General features: G+C 41.1%; 1 protein-coding gene across 4 annotated transcripts; it reads left to right on the forward strand.

Moving 5' to 3' along the window:
* Positions 1-6047: 6047 nt before the first annotated feature.
* LOC306923425 (katanin p80 WD40 repeat-containing subunit B1-like) lies at positions 6048-24367 on the forward strand. Of its 4 annotated transcripts, none has more exons than XM_079501512.1 (20): positions 6048-6063; positions 7277-7373; positions 7471-7601; positions 8719-8836; positions 9241-9341; positions 9734-9775; positions 10934-11017; positions 11770-11885; positions 12385-12456; positions 13988-14138; positions 16232-16419; positions 16865-17031; positions 17628-17678; positions 17821-17885; positions 18630-18872; positions 19279-19422; positions 20363-20439; positions 20525-20599; positions 22004-22120; positions 23268-24367. In XM_079501512.1, exons 2-20 carry the CDS (start codon positions 7322-7324, stop codon positions 23401-23403), a joined length of 2130 nt encoding a protein of 709 aa, XP_079357638.1. In that variant the 5' UTR covers positions 6048-6063; positions 7277-7321; the 3' UTR covers positions 23404-24367. The 4 variants fall into 4 exon arrangements, with proteins under 4 accessions (XP_079357638.1, XP_079357637.1, XP_079357640.1 ...); XM_079501511.1 differs by having other exon boundaries at positions 16862-17031; positions 23268-24366; XM_079501514.1 differs by having other exon boundaries at positions 16865-17013; positions 23268-24366.
* The last annotated feature ends 268 nt before the right edge of the window (positions 24368-24635 follow it).

A 24635-nucleotide genomic window follows, 5' to 3' on the forward strand; every position in this document is an offset into this window, starting at 1 on the left:
TATCTTGTATAGGCCTACTTTCAAAGATTAGCTATTCATTTCCATTTGGTGGTTTGGGTAGGATATTTTTTGTCAGATATGGTTAAAAATGGAACCCCATGGGACATTATTTCAGCCTGGCACCTAGTAGAATCTTAAAATACACACTTATACGTTTAAGAAAATGCAGTTGGTAAGAAAAATCCACCCTTTATAGCCAGGGGATATTAATAAAATCTGCTAATACATTTCTTACCAAGAATTTTCTTCACCAATGTGTTTGTAAAGGTGTCTACTAACATATCCCACATTGGTTTATATTCAACCACCCTAGGGGAACTTTTGACAGCTGCTGAAAGTTGGGATACCATACAACACATTATAAGGCAAAATGTTCTAAATTTCATATGCCTTAAATAGCATGTGACGTGTCAAACTAGGGGATTTTCATCATTCTGAATCCATTCCAAGCATTAGTTTTGCACGAAAAACAGTCCTTGGGCTAAAAATGGCCATAGCGTCATCACAAATGTGATGAAGTCAGCACATTTGGGCATATTTGGGCAAGTGGCTATGGCCAGACGAGGGGGTCTATGGCCAAACTAGGGGTCAAAATCGGGGGTTTTACGTAAAAATGAGTGTTTTACGAAAAACACTTACGAAACACTTTACGAAAAAGTAGAGAGTCCGTTTTCTGTGTGTTTCTTCAATTTTTAGACTACTCATAGTGTGTTAGAAAATCACAGACAAAAAAAATCCAATATAGGACCAACATTATTTGGGCTTGCGGCCCCTTGGACTTTTGGTATTTCGCTGAGTGGCCCCTATATATAAAATAATAAAATATATATATATATATATATATAGCAGATGGCTTACTTGTTCTCTGTGCCCTATGACTACAACCTGTACTCAAACTGGCATGCAGGGGGGTTCTATAGCTGCAGCAAAAGTTGTGATTACGATCTTTGGTACGAGATGTACAACAATTCTGAGTGGATTTAAAAGACGCAAAGGAGGCCAGTCCTTCTCTTACTCAGATGGTGAATTTAAAATCGAGGCCACAATGACAGACACTTACACGCCTGTCATGACTGTGGAAATGTATAACGCCTGAGTTCAGGGTTAAAGGGAGTGCAAGTTAAAAAGGTTATTTTTGTTATAAGGTTAAAGCTCTATATTGTGGTAGTAATCATTGCTATAGCTTGTTTGTTCAGTATCATGGGTCACTCTGTCCCTACAGCTCATTAATAGAAAATCGATTAGTAGAAAATAAAATTTCCAGGTGGGTCCAATTTCAGCCAATCAGGAGAGAGTACCCATTCATCAGCTCTAATGTTACAGTGTTCCAATTCTAATTGTCTGCTCATTGCTTTGTGTCATCACCTCCAGTTTCACTATTCTATCCTGTATCGAGTTCTCCCTTACAGTAATTGGATAAAATTGATATCCTGACTTGAAAATGTACTTTCTGTTTATTGTAGAGCTGAGACGGGGAGAACAAACTCCTCTACAGCAGTGATTACTATCAGAATACAGAGCTATTTAAAGGGATAGTTCAGATTTTTTGAACTTAAGTTGTATGAAATACTTGCCATTAATACAGTGGTTGCAACTGTATTAATTGATTGCCCGAGTCCCATGGTGGGAGTTCTGCTCTGGTTTTGGTCAATATTAAGTAGTTCCGGTCATTTTGTGGGGGGCACTGGGGCCACGCAGTAAAAGTAAATGAATCCACAAAACGAACGTAATTTGTATTGTTGACCTATTTCTAAAATATTAGCGCGACTTTCGTTCAACTTTGACCCCTCTATCACATGGAACTATTTTTTGGGCGTAGTGATATGGACACAAAAAACATAGTTCTGTGTGATAGAGGGGTAAAAAAAGAACGGAAGTTGCACTAATATTTTAGAAATAGGTCAACAATACAAATGACGTTAGTTTTGTGGATTAATTTACATTTACTGCGTGGCCCCCAGTGCCCCCCACAAAATGACCGGAACTACTTGATATTTCACCAAAACCAGAGCAGAACTCCCACCACAGGACTCGGGCAATCAATTAATACAGTTGCAACCACTATATTAATGGAAAGTATTTCATACAACTTAAGTTCAAAAAATCTGAACTATCCCTTTAACGCTTACTACTTCAACAAAATTAAAAAAAACGTAAATAATTTAGCCTACATTTACTAAGTGAGAGAGAGAGAGAGAGAGAGAGAGAGAGAGAGAGCTAGTACAATATATTACTTTATCCTCTCTCTAAAGGAATATAGAGCCATCTAAAACGGTATTATAAAGAGTATAAATCTTTGCAATCATGAATCTTAATCTTTTAGGAAAGACTTTGGGCTTCTATTTTTGATTGGTTAGGGCGAGTACTATAACGATTCTGATCTCCAGTATATTATTTTAAAATATTATTCGATCCTCATTGGTGGAGGCTTTGTACACGAAAGAAAATAAATGTACTTTTTTCTTTTATTACAGCTGGATTGTTTTGGTTCTTTGATTCTCTTAACTTTGTATTACACTACTACTACTTTTCAATATTGCATTTGTATCGTTTAGTATTCTTAAATATTAAATATAATAATGCAAAACAATCACAGACTATGCATCTTAAAATAATAAAAGCACGTAATCAGTCACTTCTGCTTGTGTGTATTTGTTTACCCGATCATTATTATTTTCACAGTATATAGGACATTCAAATGGGACGTAAGTTTGAGAACTACTGTAATTGTGGACTCCACTCGGAGTCCGATTACGAGTGTTAGGATGATATCTATATAGCTATATCCTACAGGTGTTCTTCGCCGCTGTGACTTGGACTTCTGTGGCTTGGTACAGTAATATATACTTCTTGCTGCTATAACCAACTTGGCTGTGTTGGTTATCTAGAGTGGACAAGATCAGCTAGATCTTGAACGGTGACATGAGGACTTCCTTCATACTTGCACCGTACTGTATCTGCCAGATTCTCATGGTGGTCCAATCTATATGGTCAATGGGACGGCACTGCCGTGGGCCTGTGGCGTCACGCTGCTGTCCGTTGTCGTGGCAACAACTGTTTTAGAAGGCCTTAAAGAATCGGCCTCAGGTCTTAATGAGTTAGGTTATTCTGCACCCTAGGGATCTAATCCAGAATAGGTTGGGAACCACTGTTATGCATCAAAGAGGCAGACAAACTCTGATCATTGCCCCTTGACGTCTGCATGATGTTGTGAGTTTGAGCTCTGGGTGATGCAGAATCAACAGGCTGTGTGGCTTAGAGGCATTGGGCCTCATGCGGAAATCGTTCCCACTAGCATGACTGAAGTAAAATGTGACAGAAGTAGCATGTGCTTAAATTCATATTTAGAAAATGTTTCAGGTGTCAAAAATTTCTGAGATGGAATGATGTATGATGATGGTCATGGAAGGGGAACCTTCTGAAAGCTTCATTGGTAAAGATAATCAACTCAAAATCTTTAAATAGTTAAAGGACCACTTCACCACTTTTCAATCTATCTTCATATAATTGATCCTCACTGATGTTCATGATAAAATGCCACAATTCTTTTCTACTCAGTCTGTGTCTCATAGGAGGGCTGTGGGCAGTTCATAAACAAGCTGAACTGCCCACAAGCTGAACAAGCGAGAGAGAGAAAGTACATTTTCCGGTAGCGGCATCTGCCGCGGAACACCCGCGGCAGTGTTTCTCGGCGGCATCAGTCCGAAACTCTACCCCAAACCGCAAGCACGACACAACGCATGTCGGACCAAACGCACTGCCGCGGAAGCGAGCGGCAGTCGAGTGTCATAATCCCCCCAGTTTCCCTGGCAGGTGCCGTATACCTTCTTCCGGCAGCGCCGTGGCTGTTACAACAAGTGGTGCGGAGTCAAAGCCCAGGAATTATCAAGGACAAGCACTACCCAAGCTACAAACTGTTCAGCCGTTTCCCATACAACGCCCGTGGAATGGCAAAGGGGACTACCGAAGTATCAAGAGCAGCACCACCACCATACGTATGTATGTATGTATGTACGTATGTACGTACATAACCTGGTGATATGGATGACACCGGACACAATACTGCATTTGGGGTTGTTTATTATCAGCCTGTCCTTCAGCAAATGAGAACAGTTTTAAGTTATTTTTTAGAGTTTCCAATTTAAGGTTGGTGTTGATAAAAGACAACAAAGGTAAAAAGAAAAAAAAGAAGAAAAAGAGCAGCTTGTCTTTGCTAACAACAATACTCAGAATTCAATTCACAGTACAGTAACAATCCTAAACTAACTGTAGTGATACCTCTTCTGTTAACAAAAATAAAAGAAAACAACAAAATCACATAGTTACTTTACAAAGCACAGTAAACATTTTGTATATTATGTGAAATAACTGTCAACATATCTAAGAACAGTACTCACTACATGAACTCTTTGGTGCTCTCACAGCACATGAAACACAGGTTTCATCAACCTCCTTCAGCACTATACAATACAAACAAATATTACTTTCAGTAATATGCACAAATGAAACATTCTCAAACAATACAAATAAAAGAACCAGTTGTATCTCTAGAAAGAAACTTACAATGCTTGCAGCATGAAGCTGTACAACACTCCTCTGCTAACTACTGTTGCATGTGAGTGCATGTGAACACAATCTGTAAACATCCAATGCATACAATGACTAGGGTTGGGATTCGGAACCGGGTCCATTTCAGACCCGGTTCCGACATTGCGGATCCGGAGCCGGTTCCATCGTTTTTTTTATTAACGGTTCCCCAAACGGTTCTCATCAGTCGTCATTTAGCTCCGCTCTGTCTGTGTGTGCATGCAAGCAGAGCCTGGGGTGACGTCACCCCACCTACAGAGTGAGTGGGGTCGGGGAAAATACGCCCACTGTTCTGTGCATTCAGCGACCGCCGCGGAGCGAGTGGGACACTGGGACAGTATGTCGCACAGATCTCTCTCCAAAGTGTGGTTAACAGAGAGGGAAATGAGCACGCAAAGTGCAATAAATGCGATGCTATAGTTCCCTCTGCAAAGGTTGTTGCAACTTGTACCACGTCCACATTGAGGAAACATCTCAAAATCAATATGCCTACACGAGTCCACAACTCACGAGAACCGGCACATCGCGTTTGTGAGCCATGCGGAAAGCCGTGCCCGCTCTCCCCGCAGATTCACCACAGCCGACGGGGGACGATCTGATGCAAGGCTGGTTTACTTTCCCCAGGCTAGTAACGTAATAGAAAATAAAAACTACTAACGTCTACAGAGCTTTTCATTAGGCGTATTGTACAACTGTTGTTAATGGTGTTAATTTAGAACGCCAATGACTCGACGTCTTTCTGTCTGATATTTTATGAATCACGTTAACTATAGAGCCAAATCAATTTGTCTGCACTTATTTTTTACAACTTATAAGCAACTCAACTGCTTTTGATTTGGCTCTAAATTAATCACGTGACTGTTGAGAGCCCAGCGTTTAGGTGCATATACCTCCATAGATTGATGATGATTTTATAATCCAAGAAAGCACTATGGCTTGTTTCCATTAGGGTAAGGGGTCCTTCATATTACATTAATCTGAACATTAAAGACAACATTTGTCACCACAACAATATCATTATTGCAATGTGTACTGTATATTTAATATACAGTAGGCTACAAATTGCAATATACAGTACAAATTGCAACAATGATATTGTTGTGGTGGGCACTGTATGAAACAACAAGTGCCATTCTAGGGCTACGTTCCAGCTAACAGGCCAGATTTAGCCTCTCATACTCCCAAAGTGGCCAAAATAAAGAATATTTTGTTGTCGTTGAATAAGATTTTGTCCAATGCTGTATTGATTTATGTTGGTACCATATGGGGAGAGATAACAGGGCAAACGTCGATCAAAATAACTCTTGTAGGAGCCAAAGAGTGCTTAGTTAGTTATTTTCACTTGATTGGTGATGGGTGTGGGCACCGCATTGACGCTCCATTATTGGTGGGAGCGTCTCTGTGGGTGGCCACCGGTATAGATAAATACAGGTATCTGTACCAGCTGGGCTAATGCTGTTTGAACTTGGAGGCAGGGTGAGCTGGGAGCGATACATTTTGTTGACCGCACATGCACTTTATTCGATAGTTTCATTCATTCACGTTTTGTTTGCTCACCGTTTGATTGTTATTTTTAGATTATTTGCACATATTTATTGCATATATTTATTGTAATATTTGGTGCACTGAACTATATAAACATGGGTCCATTTGGTTTCATTTTACACACTCAAGAGTTAAAGATCTTTTAAGGGTCCATTTGTTACCAACTCACCATCATATTATGAGGGACCACCTGAACCCCCTCAAGGACCACTGGTGGTCCCCCGGTCCAAAGCCACTGCCCTAATGTGATTCATTATTGTTGGCAGCTATTTAAGAAGCTTCTTAAACAGCTGCCAACAATAATGGCAGCTGATAAGTACTACCTAGCCCCTTTCGGAACCCTCGGTTAAGGTTTTCTGAAGTTTGGACATCGCTTAACCGTAGGGTCCCTGATCGGTTATAGTAAGCACTCAATAGGATGCAGATGTTTTTGCAAAATATGATTTGCTAAAGGGACACTTTACCATTTTTGCTAACAAATATATGTTAATGGCCTTTAGAAGATGTAGAACACTTTCCTGGGGGTCTTTATGTGTAATATGTGGTTTTAAAGATATTTTAGCAGTGAGCCCGGTGTCTCTGTCATGGACACTGGGCTCACTTCCTTGCTGGACTACAATTCCCATAATGCTTTGGTGCACTGTTCCTTGTGGATAGGGGGATAGGGAGAGGGCTGTTTTACTGAGACAACATGTAGTCCAAGGTTAATTAAATGAGGATAGAAAGCGAAGACCGTACGGTGGACTCCATGTTGCTCCATGGAAGGAAAGAAACATGCACAATTGAGACCAGGAAGTTGTACATGCACAAATTAGGGCATGTACAACTTCTTGGTCTCAATTTCCTTCCATGGAGCAACATGGAGTCCACCCTCCACCGTACGGTCTTCGCTTCCTAACCTTATTTAATTAACCTTGATGTAGTCCAGGAAGTAAGTGAGCCCAGTGTCCATGACATCAGAGACACCGGGCTCACTGCTAAAATCTAACAGAGGGTCCCGAAAGGGGCTACCCTGCTCCCAGAGTATCTAATGGGAAATGTGGTTGTTTGTTGCTCTGTCATGTTTAAGACTTGATTTAGCATGGATTATCATGCTCATAGTCTCCTGCTGCCTCATGGATGATGATCAATGTTTGTCCCATAGATACTATAGTGAAAAAGGAATAGCAGCCGCCAAAGTGTCCCCATCATGGCTGCAGTTGCTTCTTCTTCCACCACAACCAAAATGTCCTGGCGATTACGTAAGTTATCATCCATCATAAGATGTATATCATATATAAACATCTTTATATATGACATAAAAATATGTTTATTGTTTTGTTTTGATATTTTTTGCAGAAGAGTTTGTGGCTCATTCCAGCAATGTGTCCTGTCTGGTCCTGGGGAAAAGCTCAGGCCGCCTGCTGGCTACTGGTGGAGAGGACGGAAGAGTCAACATCTTCTCCGTCAGCAAACCCAACTGTGTCATGGTCAGTGTTTTTGTTGACTAAAATTAAGACTAAATGTGTTTTTCACTGACAAACTAAATAAACTAAGCCATGATGACTGACTAAGACTAAATGTATATGTAATGACTTGAGGAGAGGAAGTTCCTTGTCAGCTAAAATGACAGGGACATTTTTGGGAACAAGGTTAAAATCTGTTGCTGCCATACTGTACACACACACCCTCTTCAACAACAAGAAACCTATAGTCTGCATTCACAAGGGCCAGGACTATGGAGAATATGACGTTATCATTTGTGAATCTGGATCCTGAGTGTGCCGGCTCAGGGATGACCACATATTCAGTGGGCCCAGGCAGGCAAATTCCACGTCTTCTGGGACATGTGGGCGGTGTTCCCTAATTTCTTACCCTTGGGCACCGGCGTCATAGCACTATCATATGCTCCCAGATCTGGTTGCAGGTGTCTTGAACAATGGTGGCCACTGTGGAAATCCCCAAACGAAAACTGGTGTCGGTCGACACAAACTTGTCCACGATTTCATGTACTGTAACAGTAGGAAATGTCTTATATGCCAAAATCTAAAGTGGCCTTCTAGAACGCCACTATGTGGCCGATTTGAAAAAATCTTGGAGAGGAATGTCTCTCTTGGCACGTTGTCTGCGTGTATGAAAAATGTTTGCTTATCAGTCGGGACTCTTGCCGCTTCTCAGACGCACACAAGGCAAAAAACACAATTTCTGGCTTAGCTGCGACATTACACATTTTTATATCCTACCCTGATAAAGGTAACATGCAGTATATGGTACATTGGAGAAGTAAAGTATATTGCGCGGTATATCAGGTTTGATTGGCTTGTGACTGCATCATCAATTGCTGCAGGTGTGAATGCTTTGCATGTAGAACATTTTAACCATGGTATCTGTGCCTCATTTCCACATCACACTTGTGTGAAAAGGTTTTAAATGGGAAAAGGGACAAGCTGGGAAGATATAAAGAAAAGGCTTGACAGTGCTCATATGGCTGAAAGGAGAATTGAAAATGGAATGTTATAAATATGAATGAGAGAATGCTCACAAAATAATTCTGATTTGTTTGCAGTTCAATCACTTCTAATTGTCTTTTCTGGAAATCCTTCTCAGAGTTTGACCGGTCACAGTAACCCAGTAGAGTGCGTGCAGTTCAAAGGATCCGAGGAGCAGGTCGTCGCAGGGTCACAGTCAGGATCCCTGCGCGTTTGGGACTTGGAAGCCGCTAAAAGTGAGACTTGTGTGTGTGTCCGTCCGTCCGTCCCCAGTAGTACTAGTAGTCCTGGTTGTTGAGATCAACAGTACAAGGTTTAACCCATTTTGACCTGAGATCAGATTCTAAAAATGTCTTCTACATCCTGACAGTTTTCTGAAAAAGCTATGTTTCTATGTCAGTCGTTCGATTTTTCAAAAATAGCAGACCTACAAGCTCGTAGCGCTCCACTCGGTGAGCTTGTAGATCTGCTATTTTTCAATAGCTAAAGCATAACATAATGGTAACACCAATAATTATAATAGAAAACCAGAAATGGTACTATGGGGTCCATGTAGATTTGAAAACCAGCAGTACAAGGCATAGTGGTGGGACAGAAAACTAGCTGAACATGTTTCACTCTTTGTTCTTATTTTCTTCAGTCTTACGGACTCTGGCGGGACACAAGGCCAACATATCCAGCCTGGATTTCCATCCCTTCGGGGATTACTTGGCGTCAGGGTCCATGGACACAAATATCAAGGTGTGTGTGTGTGTGTGTGTCTGTGTCTGTGTCGGAGTTGGTGCCTTTTTGGAAATATTACTGTACTTTCAGAACTTAATTTAGAAACAATCGCTGGGTCTTTGCTGAATGGAGTTGCATAAAATATAACCGCTCGAGGTCAGTTCCAAGTTGCTGCTCATGCCCCTTATGATTTTCCCGCCACAATATGGTGGCCCGCTGCCATGTGTACCGTTTTACACGTCTATGGTCTGAGCCTGAGTGTAGTTCATGGGACAATTGGGAGACCCAACAGGTCAGCTGACCTGTGGGATCTGGAAGTAGAAGGGGTTAAAAGGTCAGCAATGTTGTAGCAACCCATTAAGAACTTTGTAAATCAAGAGAAGCCTAACATTGTCATTTTGTTTTTTCAGATGTGGGATTTACGGAGGAAAGGATGTGTGTTTAGGTATAAGGTAAGCTGTGTGTGTGTGCGTGCGCGTGCGCCTTGCGATGTGTAGTGAATTGAAGGAGTTCATGTGCATAGATGACCAAATATAAAATGCGAAGTAACCGAGGACTACCGACAACCTCCAGACATTCAGGTGTCACAAAGTGCCTCCTTAGCCTTGTGATCTGATTAAAAGTGGTACAGCATTTATAGTCATTAGCTAGGCTTCCTGTTATTCACTTTAGCAATTGCCAAAGGCCTACAGCTAGTTTAGTCAGCTGCTGCTGGTGGGTGTGCGTGCATGTCTGGAATTGCTTGTCTGAAGTTTGTCTCCCTGGCTTGCTTGCTCGCTCTCTCGCTGGTTAAATGCATACTGCAAGGTTTGTGTGAGTCAAAGGTTTGGGGTGTATGCTATATAATATACAGTATACACAGTATTCAAGCTTCTTAACAGTTCTACTGCATAAGCCGCATTCCCCGCTATATAATCCAATATTATATGCTGCCTAGATTGTCTTATTACCTTTGGAGCATACGCCGAAGTATTTGCCGCTTTGATCGATGAAAATCGAAACACCATATTCTTCTAGCGGGATCATTCTGCTTTGATGCCCTTACTTCATGGAACACTCTACAACAAACACTACAAATTAACCCATTTAGGCCCGACGTTGAAATTAAAATGTCTTGTAAATCATGACGGTTTTCTGAAAACCTCATGTTTCTACAGAACCACTGACATATCAGTGGCTTTCAAACTATTTCATGTCAAGGACCCCCAGAATTATCTGTATTTGGCTGCTGACCCCCATCTGAAAATATGTTGTTCCAGGGACCCCCCCAGAAGCAAAGATTTGAGTTAAAAACATTCGCTCTGAAAGAATATATGTTCAAAGATTTGCGCCACATTTTGCGATTAATTTTTTTTTAGCAGATCTACAAGCTCGTGCCGCGCTACGAGCTTGTAGCTCTGCTATTTTTCAATAGCTAAAGCATAACATAATGCTTAAAACGGGTGCACCTCAATGCTTTTTCGAAAATAAATAAAGGTTTCAATCAATTATGCCCCATCCAGCTTCCCAGTTCCCACCCCTTTGGGTTAAATCACAGGCTTGTGCCACACAGTCATGGAGGATAAAGCCAGAACAACTTGAATGGGTTTATGTGTTTCTGTTTTCCGCAGGGTCACACCCAGGTGGTGAGATGCGTGGCGTTCAGCCCAGATGGAAAATGGCTGGCATCTGCCAGTGATGACAGCACCATTAAGGTACCACACCTATACACCAAAGATGATGTATTATTATGACGATGATTTATTATTAATAATAATCATTTATTTCGATTAACATGGCTCACTGACCACCATGCAGTCTTATCCCAAGCTTCGTTTACCTATGGCCCTCGATTACAGAGGCACTACACTGTCTCTCTGCATTTGATGTATGCGTTTACCTTACTGTAAGTCGCTCTGGCTAAAGAGTGCCTGCTAAATGCCTAAAATGTAGCATTTTCTAGCCTTTTATTAGCCACAATTAACTTACTGTCTGCAAGTTGCAACCATCTCCATTGACCCTGACAGCCCATTCATGAAACGCAATCCTATCTGATTGTATTAAACAACAAAATTCACCAATATTGCAACTCTACGGACAGCTCGGGTTATCCTTTGTCTCTGTCAAGACTTTGTCCATCGTTGTCATGTTAATGAGCAACTTTCTGTCAAACTCTGTGCAGTCATATTTTTCAATGTTAATCACTCAACATCAACCTGGATTGATTTGACAACTGCAATATCGGTGAGTTTAAGTTGTTTTAATACAATCAGAAAGGGCTTTTCTGTTTCATGAATAGAAAGTCAATGAAGCTTGTTGGAACTTAGAAGCAGATAGCATCTGCATGTTTCAACCAACATTTTAATTTGCGTTATAACCTTTAGTATCTTAAATGACCAAGTACGGTAAGTACAAAGACATTTATTTGTCAACATTTGTCTTCTATTCTTTTCACAATGTCTCTTAGCTTTGGGACCTAACTGCGGGGAAGGTGATCACAGAGTTCACAGCTCACACTGGACCTGTGAACATTGTTCAGTTCCACCCGACAGAATACCTGCTGGCATCGGGCAGCTCGGACAGGTACAACAGACACCCACATCTGTATTTTAACCCATTTAGGCCTGACATTTAAAAAATGTCTTCAAAATCCTGACAGTTTTCTGAAAAACCTTATGTTTCTCTAATCAGTGGTGCTCAATATTTCATGTCAAGGACCCCAAAATATAAATGTAATATGCCTCTGCCCCCCCCCCATCTGAAAATATGTTGTTCCAGGGACCTCCCCAGAAGCAAAGATTTGAGTTCACTAATTAATAATAATGTAATATATAATGTAGTAATATATATATTCAAAGATTTGAGGCACATTTTCACGATTTTTCAAAAATAGCAGACCTACAAGTTCATAGCGCGGCACAGAGTGCCACGCGATCTGCTATTTTTCAATAGCTAAAGTACAACATAATGCTTTAGTTTAAAACACCAAAATGGGTTCCCGCCCAAAATGGGTTAAGGACATGTATGTAGTTTACCCATGCAGTTTTTTTTAAATAGCTACTGTTGTGTTTGTATATTACAGGACCATCAAGATGTGGGACTTAGAGAAATTCAGCATGATCGGCTCTTCGACGGGGGAGACGGGGCCTGTCAGGTGTGTATAGTGTGAGTCAGTGTGACTTAAGTGTTATCCTGATATACTGTAAATGAAACGGCTTTTTGTGTTCATTTACTTTTTATCTATGCTTTTCTGGGCAAGGGATGTCAATTGTTTGGTTCAACCCACTTTGGTAATGGGGTGATTGTAAGGAGGAGTTTGATTGATTGAAATATTTATTAACAGTTTGCAGAATTACAGTACATTTCAAGCACAAACTCAATACAAAGACTGTTAACTGTGAGTGGACAATTAAGCATTGCACTTGTTTACAAGAGGGTCCACCTTGTTCAATTCATCAAAACATTTAGAGACTTACAAATAGACACTTCTATATATATATATATATATATATATATAATATATATATATATAGTCAAAGAACAGAACAGGAATTCATCATAAGGGAGGTAAAAAGGGAACATAAACATACAGTGAGGGGAAAAAGGGGTGGGGTGGAGGATTCAGATTTTACGGAGGCCAGCTTCGAATTGCAGCCGTCCGTACAGTAGGTGCCCTTTGAGAGCGGTTTTGAAGGAGTCAAGGGATTCGCATGTCTTAATGACTGTTGGTAGGGCGTTCCACATTTTGGTGGCATAGGAGCGAAAATAATTTAGTCCCTTTGTGCCGAATCTGGGTTGTAAAAGTACAGCCTCTAGCTACTCTTGCAGCTTTTGAGTTTATGATGACATGCCCAAAATAGGGAAGGCAGATTGAAAGTGGTTTATGAATTGGTTCAGCTGGCGGTACTGGAAGTACATGGAATAATTACATGAAAGGAAGCAAAGGAAAAACTTATTTTTGTTGTTGTGCAATGTTAATATTAACCCATTTTGACCTGAGATCAGATTCTAAAAATGTCTTCTACATCCTGACAGTTTTCTGAAAAAGCTATGTTTCTTTGTCGGTTGTTCGATTTTTCAAAAATAGCAGATCTACAAGCTCGTAGCGCGCCACTCGGTGGCGCGCTATGAGCTTGTAGATCTGCTATTTTTCAATAGCTAAAGCATAACATAATGCTAACACCAAAAGGGGTTCCCGCCCAAAATGGATAATATTAAGCAGCACTTTCTAGTGAAAAACTGACAGGCTAAATGGGAAGCAATGGAGCAATCGGTAAGAGATAATTGTGGTGTATTGTTATAATACTTTGGAGAGATGTATATCTTGTCCAGCTTTAGTCACATGTGTCGTGGTGTTTTTCCTTTCCATTTAAACACATGTTCTTTTTGGACCATCACATTCATAGGGGCGGCGGTGGCTCAGGGGTAGAGTGGGTGGATGGTAACCGCAAGGTTGCCTGTTCCAACCCAGGCTCCCCCAGAGTTGGTGTCAAAGTGTCCTTGAGCAAGACTCTGAACCCCTAATTGCTCCTGATGTGTCTGGTTGGTGCCTTGCATGGTTTCCGCCGCCATCTGTGTATGAATGTGTGAGACTGGGCGAATGTAATGCACAATCTATGTAAAGCGCCTTGGATAAATGCACCTTTTACCATTTTCTTCATCTACTAATGTCTCCGTGCTTGCAGGTGTGTTCTGTTCAACCCAGACGGCTGCTGCCTGTACAGTGGGAGTGTGGACTCGCTGCATGTGTACGGTTGGGAGCCAGACTGCTGCTTTGATGCGGTGCCAGTGGGCTGGGGAAAGGTGGCCGACTTGTCCATCTGCAACAACCAGCTGGTATGTAGTTGTAGGCTCATCCCCAGTCCTAAAAACACTACTGTTAACCCTTTTTGACCTGTAGCTGGGTCTGAATTCGTTAAAATCGTGCACTTGGTGACAAGTTTTTGATTTTTGGTATGGTGGTAGGTATGGTTATAAGGTTTTCAAAAACCATCGCAAACAAGTTGGGAGCGCCCCCTAGTGGTCCGTTTGCAATGAATCTAATATTAAATGGGTCAGTATATGGTTATAAATCAAAATAATTGATAAAAGATTTTCCAATGGATTCTATTAGTGTTGGGTGTGCTAAATAACATACAAAAAAATTAGGAAAAAATAACTTCTGGAAAGGCATCATATTCAAGATGGCGTCCACGATGGCTGCCGGGAGATTAAAATTCCTATAAACTGGGATTTAATACATAAAAAATCATAACAATTATGCACTTGGTGACAAGTTCTTGATTTTTGGTATGGTGTTAGGGATGGGCATAAGGTTTTCAAAAACCATTGCAAACGAGTTGGGCTCGCCCCCTAGTGGTCCGTTTGCAATGAATCTAATATTAAATGGGCCAGTATATGGTTAAAAACCATAATAATGGATAAAAGAAAAAAATCAATGGATTATATTAGTATTGGGTGTGCTAAATAACATACTAAAAATGTAGGAAAAAATAACTTCTGGAAAGGCATCATTTTCAAGATTGCGTCCACAATAGCTGCAAAATGCCTATAAAGCTTGGATGTAAAAAAAAATAATAATTGATAAAATAGATTTTCCAATGGATTCTATTAGTATTGGGTATGCTAAATAACATATAAACATTTTGGGTGAAAATAACTTCTGGAAAGGCATCATTTTCAATATGGCGTCCACGGTGGCCTCAGTAAGCTTAAAATGCCTATAAACTGGGATTTAATACATATAAAATCATAACAATTATGCACTTGGTGACAAGTTTTAGATTTTTGGCATGGTGTTGGGTATGGGCATGAGGTTTTCAAAAACCATCGCAAACAAGTTGGGCTCACCCCCTAGTGGTCTGTTTGCAATGAATTCAATGTTAAATAGGCCAGCATTGGATTCATTGCAAACAGACCACTAGGGGGCGAGCCCAACTTGTTTGCAATGGTTTTTGAAAACATTATGCCCATACCTAACATCATGCCAAATATCTAAAACTTGTCACAAATTGCATAATTGTTATGATTTTTTTATGTATTAAATCCCAGTTTATAGGCATTTTAAGCTTACTGAGGCCACCGTGGACGCCATCTTGAAAATGATGCCTTTCCAGAAGTTATTTTCACCCAAAATTTTAATGTGTTATTTAGCATACCCAATACTAATAGAATCAATTGGAAAATATATTTTATCAATTATTTTAGTTTTTAACCATATACTGTCCCATTTGATATTAGATTCATTGCAAACAGACCACTAGGGGGCGAGCCCGACTTGTTTGCGATGGTTTTTGAAAACCTTATACCCATACCTAACATCATGCCAAAAATCTAAAACTTGTCACCAAGAGTATAATTATGATTTTGTATGTATTAAATCCCAGTTTATAGGCATTTCAAGCTCCTGGCAGCCACCGTGGACGCCATCTTGAAAATGATGCCTTTCCAGAAGTTATTTTTTCCTAATTCTTTAGTATGTTATTTAGCACACCCAATACTAATAGAATCCATTGGAAAATCTCTATCAATTATTATGGTTTTTAACCATATACTGGCCCATTTGATATTAGATTCATTGCAAACAGACCACTAGGGGGCGCTCCCAACTCGTTTGCGATGGTTTTTGAAAACCTTATAACATACCTACCATCATACCAAAAATCAAAAACTTGTCACCAAGTGCACGATCTTGTTGATTTTGGACGAATTCAGACCCAGCTACTGGGAACGATTCCATAAATGTCTTCTAAATCCTGACAGTTTTCTGAAAAAGCTATCTTTCTATGTCAGTCGTTCTTCGATTTTTCAAAAATAGCTAAAGCATAACATAATGCTAACACCAAAAGGGGTTCCCGCCCAAAATGGGTTAGTACAGTACTTCAGTAAAAGTACTTTGTTACTTTACACCACTGTATTATTATTCTCAGATCGGCGTGTCTCACCAGCTGACCAGCGTGTCCTCCTATGTGGTCGACCTGACCAGAGTAAAGAAGTCTGGATGCTCTGAGACCAAAGGCCATGTCCAGGACAACCAGCCGATCACAGAGCCCTCCCCCAAGGGCTCCACGCTGAGACGCAGCTACGAGAGGCCCACCACCACATGCAGCAGTCAGAGGTCAGAGGTCATAAAGTAGAAAGCCTTACGTAAACTGTGTTCTTAACACATAAAATGGTAACGCCCGGCGCTCAGGACGGAGATTAATAAAAAGGACGGAACTTTATTGATATCATAACGGAGTGCATCACTCCACAGGCGGGGAGCGCCGGTTGGGCAACATTCGACGTCATTTCTGGTTGGGACGTCATCCAAAATATCGTGAAAATATTTATTTCAGAAAACTGGAGGATTTAGAATTATTTTTTTTATTTTGAGGTCAGGCCTAAATGGGTTAATGTTTGTGTTGCGGACATTTTGTGGGGACAAAAGCTGTATATAGGAAACTAAACGTTCCAAAAAGACGCCATCAGTGTTTTTTTCCATAAATATGGTGACCTAAAAGTCAAATTGTGCAGCTGGAAATACTAAGCGAGTTACTGGCAACCTCTGTGCCATTCAGCAGGGTGAAGGAGGCGCGCCAGGAGCGATGGAGCCCAGAAGGCGAGCACCGCAGCCCCAGCAGCGAGGACGAGAAGGAGGAGAAGGAGTCCACTGCTGAGATTCAGAATGCAGAGGACTACAAGGAAATCTTCCAGCCCAAGGCAGCCATCTGTATGTCTGCTCAAATGTGTAAACAAAAAAATATTTTGTTAAATTTTGCTCCGAGGCCTATTTGAGGGCGGTAATCTGCAGCAATTCGGTATTGTAGTCCGATGTAATTTTGTAGTCCTACGCTACGTGGCACCAGCTCCCGTCCGCTTCTCATTGTAAATGGCAATATCTAAACGTGTGAATCTTTTTACAATAACGTTATTTTTCAGAAAGGAAGCCATTGAGGGTTAAAATGGGTCTTAATGCTTCCAACTAGAGTAGAATTATTAATTAATTAATTAATTATTGTTCTGGAGGGGGGGCGCTTATATCACGGCTAAAATACTGAATTTGCTGATAACAATCCGGAACAAATGTTTTCTCAGAGTTTCATGCCGACGCTAACAGAATCTCCCATTCGCTCCAAGATTCCGAAGTATTGTGAGCCAAAACAGTCGGTGTGTATGTGGTATTTCGGATGTGTCAGCAATTACATTAAATCCCTGAAAAAGGCCAGAGGGTTTAACAGTCGGTGCTTATGGGTCAACTTGACACTCTTGGAGTTTATTGAACACTCCAGCATGTGGTACTATTGTGTTGACTTTGTTCCTGAATCCCTCTCCTCTTCCCGTCAGCTCGCACCCCTCCCAAGTTCAGCGAGCCTTTCCCTGCTCCGCTCGAGGAAGGTGAGTGAACCAAAGCTCTACACTGTGTGCTCCGTAGGAGACGAGCTCCTTCATTTAGGTCCTGCAACTATCGATTCACTTTGAATAATCCAGAAGTGCATTTTTTTTAGATGTTTAAATTTGTATTTTTCTCTCTATACAGATAGGTTTGTGGTGAGAGCCAGCCAAGTGTCAGATGTTATGACACCAATGCCCGACAAACAGCAGGTGGGTGTATTGGTACACATTCTTATTTACAGTATAATGTGGACTGGTTTTAATGGTACATGTATTCACACTCCCATTGAGTGCATGCCTTAACCTGCATTAGTCCCAACTCTCTCCACTCGCTCCTGGAAATGTGACACTTTGTGCACAATTCCCATATCTACATTGTTTGGGAGCATTGTGGTTTCCCAGTGAAGCCAGTATGTTATACCTGATATCCTTTGTCAAATATGCTAATGCTATAAAGACATCAAGTTTGATACCTTTTTTTTTTTTTCCTGACCCACAAGTCAAGATACATGGAAAGCCATGAGTTTCTTGAACTTGGCAACAACGTGTGCGTTCCTTGCTCCCCGTTTACAAGGCCCTTAACACATTTTGTTACCGCACGGGCAGAGCCCAAGACGTCTGTGGACGTCTTTGTAAAAAAAAAAATAATAATAATAATTTTATTGCATTTTATTTTTAATCCAAAAAATCAAAATGATTTTTTTTTAATACGTTTTGCCAAAGTTTGTGTTTTCGCCATTGAGAATGCATTTGGCGTTTAAATTAAATAATTCAGAAACTATAAAACATTTCAAAGTAAAAAGTTCCAGCATGCGTCTCCACAGTCAGCTGAATTATAAAAAATGTTAATGGATTTCTAGGTGAAAGTGATTTTTGGGCAGTTTTGCGTGGGCTCTCAAAGTGTTTTAAGACATTCTATGTCTAAAGCCTGCTGCTCAATGCATCTCTCCACAGCCTGGCCATCTGAGGGACATCCCAATGGCGTCGTCCACTCCTGTCCAGCGGGTTGAACCCACGGTGGTCTCCTCAGCGCCGCGGCCCATCCCCTCGGCGAGACCTCCTCCCCCGGTCTCCGCCTTTCCTGCTCCCCGCTCGGAACCCCCCCAGGCCTCCCTCGCCAAGCCCAAAGCACCGCCTAATCTGATCCCGGCTGCCAGGAGCAAGCCCATAGGGCTCAACGTGGCTGATTTCTTACCAGTGAGTAAATGTCTGAACATTCCGATTGCACCATTGATCAGAATTGACAAAGTTTACAGTTGTAAAACAGCGTGTGAAATTAGTTTTTGTGCAATTGCCATCGTTTATTGAGGGCCCTCCTATATACAGCTTTTGTCCCCACACGTCTCAATATTTGCCATTGACAATGAAAGGAGAAATTGGGTCAAATGTCTGCCAAAAATGTTTAACCAAATGTATCCAACCAATCGCAAGTATAATGATAAGAGCGCCCCTCACTTCACACGGGTGTGATTTTGTTATTCCCATAAGAGAAAGGGTAATGACCAGTACACACTCTTAAAGCTTTGTCTCCTACTTCCACATTTTATGAAGGGGTCTCTCTCTCTGTCTCTCTCTCTGCGTCTCTCGCTCTCTCGCTCTGCAGTCTTCACGTGGTCCCACTGGCCTGAGCGATGAGGAGGTCCTCTCTCAGATGACTAAAGGTCACGAAACCATGCGTGTGATGTTGGCCAACAGGATCAAGAACTTGGAGACGGTGAGAGCTGCGTGGGCCAGCGGAGACGTGAAGGTAAATGGGCTACTAGACAATTTACCATCTGAGGTAGATTCTTCAATTATTCAACATGGTTTTTCAAACACTTGAAACCACCAACCACTTAAACAAATAATAGATGTACAAGCTCGCAGCGTGGCACGCACGCTCTGAGCTTGCAGATCTGCTATTTTTGAATGGCCAACGCTATAATCTAAAATGACACTTGCTTTCCCGGTTTTAATGGGCTAGTCCAGCAGTCAACGGGTGGGAAATTTGGTATATAGTCTTTTATATTGGCCTGTCTATATACATATATTCATGAATCCACTTGCTGACCGCCTGTTAGTATTGGGCAATTTGTTTTATAGGGGTTTCTTGTGACCCTAACATGAATCCATTCCAAGCATTAGTTTTGCACAAAATACACTCCTTGGGCTAAAAACAGCCATAGCCACTTGCCCATTTGTCATGATGTCTATGGCCGTTTTTAGCCCAAGGAGTGTTTTTTGCGCAAAACTAATGCTTGAAATGGATTCAGAATCATGAAAACCCCCTAGTTTGACATGTCACATGCTACTTAAAGCATAAGGAAAGTTTGACAATTTTGCCTGCCATAGGATGTTAATGAGAAAAAAAAAGTTGCCCAATACTAACAGCCGGTCAGCAAGTGGATTCATGAATGTATGTACATAGACAATATTTTAGGCCAATAAAAAAGACTATATACCAAATTTCCCACTTTAAACAAAAGAAGCCTGTTGGCTGCCGGACGTTTTGGAAATATAACAATGTGTTAATTTCCAAACGCTCAGGGAAATAATAATGAATGAATGACATTAGGAAATATACAATAGGAACATTATTAGGCAACATTACATGAGGAACATTGGGCACTGGCAGCATTGTTGTTGCTATTATGCTATTGTTCCAAAGTTTGTTGTTGCTATTATTTGCCCACTTGGTTGTTTTCCAGGTGGCTATGGATACCGCTGTAGCCATTGGTGACATGTGCATCATTGTGGACGTGCTCAACATTTTAAATCTTAAACCGTGAGTGGGCATGACACACACACACACACACACACACACACACACACACACACATGCTAGCTACTATAATCTCTCTGTCTTTTAGGGCACTATGGAAACTGGACCTATGTACCTCCATCCTTCCACAGATAGAAAAGCTGCTGCACAGCAAATACGAAAGGTGAGCAAAGACGGGACGGTTATGCAATTGTCGCCTGGAGGCCAATAAATATACTCTACTACAACACAAACAGGCCCATTGCATTCCAAAAATAACATCTATGTGTCATATCTCTGCTGTCGGAAGGAACTCCAAAATGTTAATTTTTCAGGAAATTACGAACTTTTTGAAAACTAAGCAATACTGCCTTATCAAAGTTGATGTGACTTTATATATTGTCAATGACTTGCATGAGAGGGGGAGAGGTGGTGGAGTTAGCTGCTTTAGCAGACAGTTTGAGGGTCCAATGGAGTTAAGAGGTTTTGTCCCAACTTGCGTTTTTTACTACTTTCCATTGGTTCAATATTTTTCGAAACATCACACAGGCGTAAAGGGTGTTAAATAGCACTGATTTATGCACAAAAAAAATCTAAAACCCCAAAAATGGAGTTATGAGGTTACCTCCCAATAGCAACGATATGTTTGAAGATATATATATATATACAGTCAGAATTTCATTGGTTCCAAACCGACAGCAATAACAAAAATGACCCTTGTTGGTCAGCTGTTTGTTTGGGTTAGCTGTTGACCGCAGGGAGAAGTGTAGTGTTTTCAAGTTCAAGAATAGCAGAGATGGTACAAGACAACTGGTGCACAAAATGAAATGACAGTACTGGGAAATTATTTTGAAATGAACTTCTTCCATTGTTGGCCAACACTGCTCTAAAGTGGTTGATGGCTAGCATAGTTGGCCTGTTCAAAGTCCAAGATTTATAACCAACTGCCAGCCACCCGGATGTATCCAAAAGTTGTCTCCTAAAAACATGAAAGTGTGTGGATGAAACCACCTGTGTGGGGTCAGTGGGGATCCAGCAGGAACAGTCGTGCATTCACTGGTTCCATTTTCTAAGAGTAGATGGAAGAAAACTGTCTATACAGCAGCAGTGTTTTTTGCCAAAGGTACAGAAAAAAATCACACCCGTGTGAACTGAGTGGTGTAAGGTCTGACGTAATGAAATCATGTCTGACGTAATGAAATCACACCCGGGTGTGATTTCATTACCTGGCTTTGTTTGTGCAGAAAAAATGAGCATGGTTGCTATGTTCACCCTGTTCACCCGGGTGTGATTTCATTACGTCATTACAACAGGGTGAACATAGCAACCATGCTCATTTTTTTCTGCACAAAAAAGCCAGTTGTAGGAGTGGTTTACACCACTCAAAAATGGCTGCTGGAAACTTTACTTTGTATTCAATTATTTTATTTGACTGTACCCTTTCTTAATCTTGAAACAGTGAAGTGGAGTTTTAGTTTTGTCGAACGGTATACATTTTGCTCTCTTATGAACTGAAAGAAATGGGGTGAACGTAACAATGGCATTTATTATTGTGGTTTTTCTAACCCCCGTTTATGTTTATCTCTAGCTATATCCAGACGGGTTACCTGTCTCTGAAGCTGGTCTTGAAGCGTTTCTGGCCCCTCATCTCAGACACACTCAAAGCACCACCATCGGTCGGAGTGGACATCACACGAGAAGAGAGGTGATCATCTCCAGCTTGGCACTCATCTAAACATACCGCCTTTCTCTCAAACTGATATAAAAACAATAGATCCTTGTGTAGACCTTAATTAAGTCAGGGGTTCTCAACGTTTTTGGCCGGGGACCCCCGGAAATGCTTTGGCAATGTCTCGGGACCCCCGCCCCGCCCCCTCCCGACCCCCAATATAAATTGACTGCTACAATAACCTTAAACCATTTTGGGCGGGAACCCCTTTTGGTGTTTTAAGCATTGTTATAATTTAGCTATTGAAAAATAGCAGATCTACAAGCTCATAGCGCGCCACCGAGTGGCGCGCTACGAGCGTGTAGGTCTGCTATTTTTGAAAAATCGTGAAAATATATATATATATTTTTTTTAAATAATTTGGGGACCCCCTAAAATAATTTGGCGACCCCCCAAGGGGTCGCGACCCACGGGTTGAGAACCCCTGTGTTAAGTAGTAGAGGAGGCTGAATAAACAGTCAAAAAGGACACGCACGTCTAAAAAAGGACACGCATGTCTAAAAAAGGACACGCATCAAATGGTGTGCAGATGTTTTTCATTTCTTCCTTGTGTAGACCTTTCCTTAACAATGGTAGAATTTTAATTTGATTGTTGCTGGCAAAGAAGACTTGTTTGTTTGGATGCTTGATAAACGGCGCCAGTGCATTTGGAGGCTTAACATCGGCCTGGCAGAGACAATACATAGATAAATAATGAGGGATAGCCGATTGGCGTGTGACCAGCAGTGCCACAAGGTCTCGTAGAGTCGCTAGTCTTTGTGACTCGGTGTGAAGTTCCTCATTAATAATCTAGTGTTTTAAACTTATTAATTTATTGTATTTTGCACCACATTCAGAATCACATTTTAAATCGGAAAATGACAAATCTATTAACCCATTTTGGGTGGGAACCCCTTTTGGTGTTAGCATTGTTATGCTTTAGCTATTGAAAAAATAGCAGATCTACAAGCTCATAGCATGCCACAGAGTGGCACGCTACAAGCTTGCAGGTCTGCTATTTTTGAAAAATCGTGAAAATGCGGCACAAATCTTTGAATATATATTCTTTCGGAAGATTTTTTCTTTTTTTTTTACGTCTGGTCATAATGGGTTAAAACATGTTTGGTTGTTCTTGTTTCTTCAGGCATGAGAAATGCAAGGCCTGCCATAAGCAGCTCAAGAATCTAAGTAACGTGGTGAAGAACAAGGCTGACCAGGTGGGGCGACACGGCAGTACCTTCAAAGAGCTGCAGCTCCTCCTGTCTCCGGTGGACTACTGACACGGCAGTACCTTCAAAGAGCTCCAGCTCCTCCTGTCTCCGGTGGACTACTGACACCATCCACTTTGGGATGCTGGTCATGGACCAGCCAATTGTGAGATGTTGGTAGCCGGGGAGCCAGCCAGCCACCCGGAATTTGAGAGGACCTGTGATGTCATGAAATACTTTTTTTTTTTTTTTTAATTAATTTGGTCATTAAGGTCCACAGAATGAGAGGTCTGCTCTGCCGGGAAATATCGCGCAAAAAAGTTAGGACATTTTTTGTATACCACACCATAGACCAGTATGATGACATTTTGCCTTATATTGGTTAAGTAGCATGTGACATGTCAAACTAGGGGGTTTTCATGATTCTGAATCCATTCCAAGCATTAGTCTTATTAAGGAGTGTTTTTCGTGCAAAACTAATGCTTGGAATGGATTCAGAATCATGAAAACCCCCTAGTTTGACACGTCACATGCTATTTAAAGTATGATGACATTTTGCCTTATATTGGTTGTCTATGGTGTGGTATACAAAAATGTCCATAACTTTTTTTCCCCGCAATGTTTCCGGCAGAGCAGACCTCTCATTCTGTGGAGCTTAATGACCAAGTGAATAGAAAAAAACACAAATCAAGTATGTCATGACATCACAGGTTAATCCATAACCTGTGAACTCCCACAGATGTAGTGTTGTGCCTGACTCCTTCAACTGAGCAATCAATCATTTGAAACACACATTAGGGTGGATATTAAGGGCCAAACGTTGAGATGAATCCATACAATGAATCCATCCAAATTCTTCTTCCGGATCATCACGCGACGCCTTCAAGCCAACAAGCTGCCTGATTTGTACACTTTGACCCTTACACTGTGTGGTCAATAAGATGTTATAGTTTTGATGACACTTTTTTTTTTTTCCTCCACTGCAGATTTTTTTATATATATACTGTATATGTCTTAAATAAATAAAATTATCACCACTATGCTTAACAATGATCTTTATTCATGTATTGTCTCCACTAGGCCGAAGCTTAGAGTATATATGAATAGATACCTCCCATCCACTTGCATTAAGTTGCGCATGAGGCGATTTCACTCCTCCTTCCGGGTAGGAACAGAGTGCCTTCTGGGATGGATTGGGCGCAAACGCATGAACGCGCTGCCGTTGACTATCATTGCACGCGTTCACGTGCGTTCATGTATGAAACCGCGTTCACGTGTCATCAATGATAGTCAACGGACCAGCG

This window comes from Electrona antarctica (assembly GCF_951216825.1).
Source record: "Electrona antarctica genome assembly, chromosome: 5".
NCBI classification, from domain to species: Eukaryota; Metazoa; Chordata; class Actinopteri; order Myctophiformes; family Myctophidae; genus Electrona; species Electrona antarctica.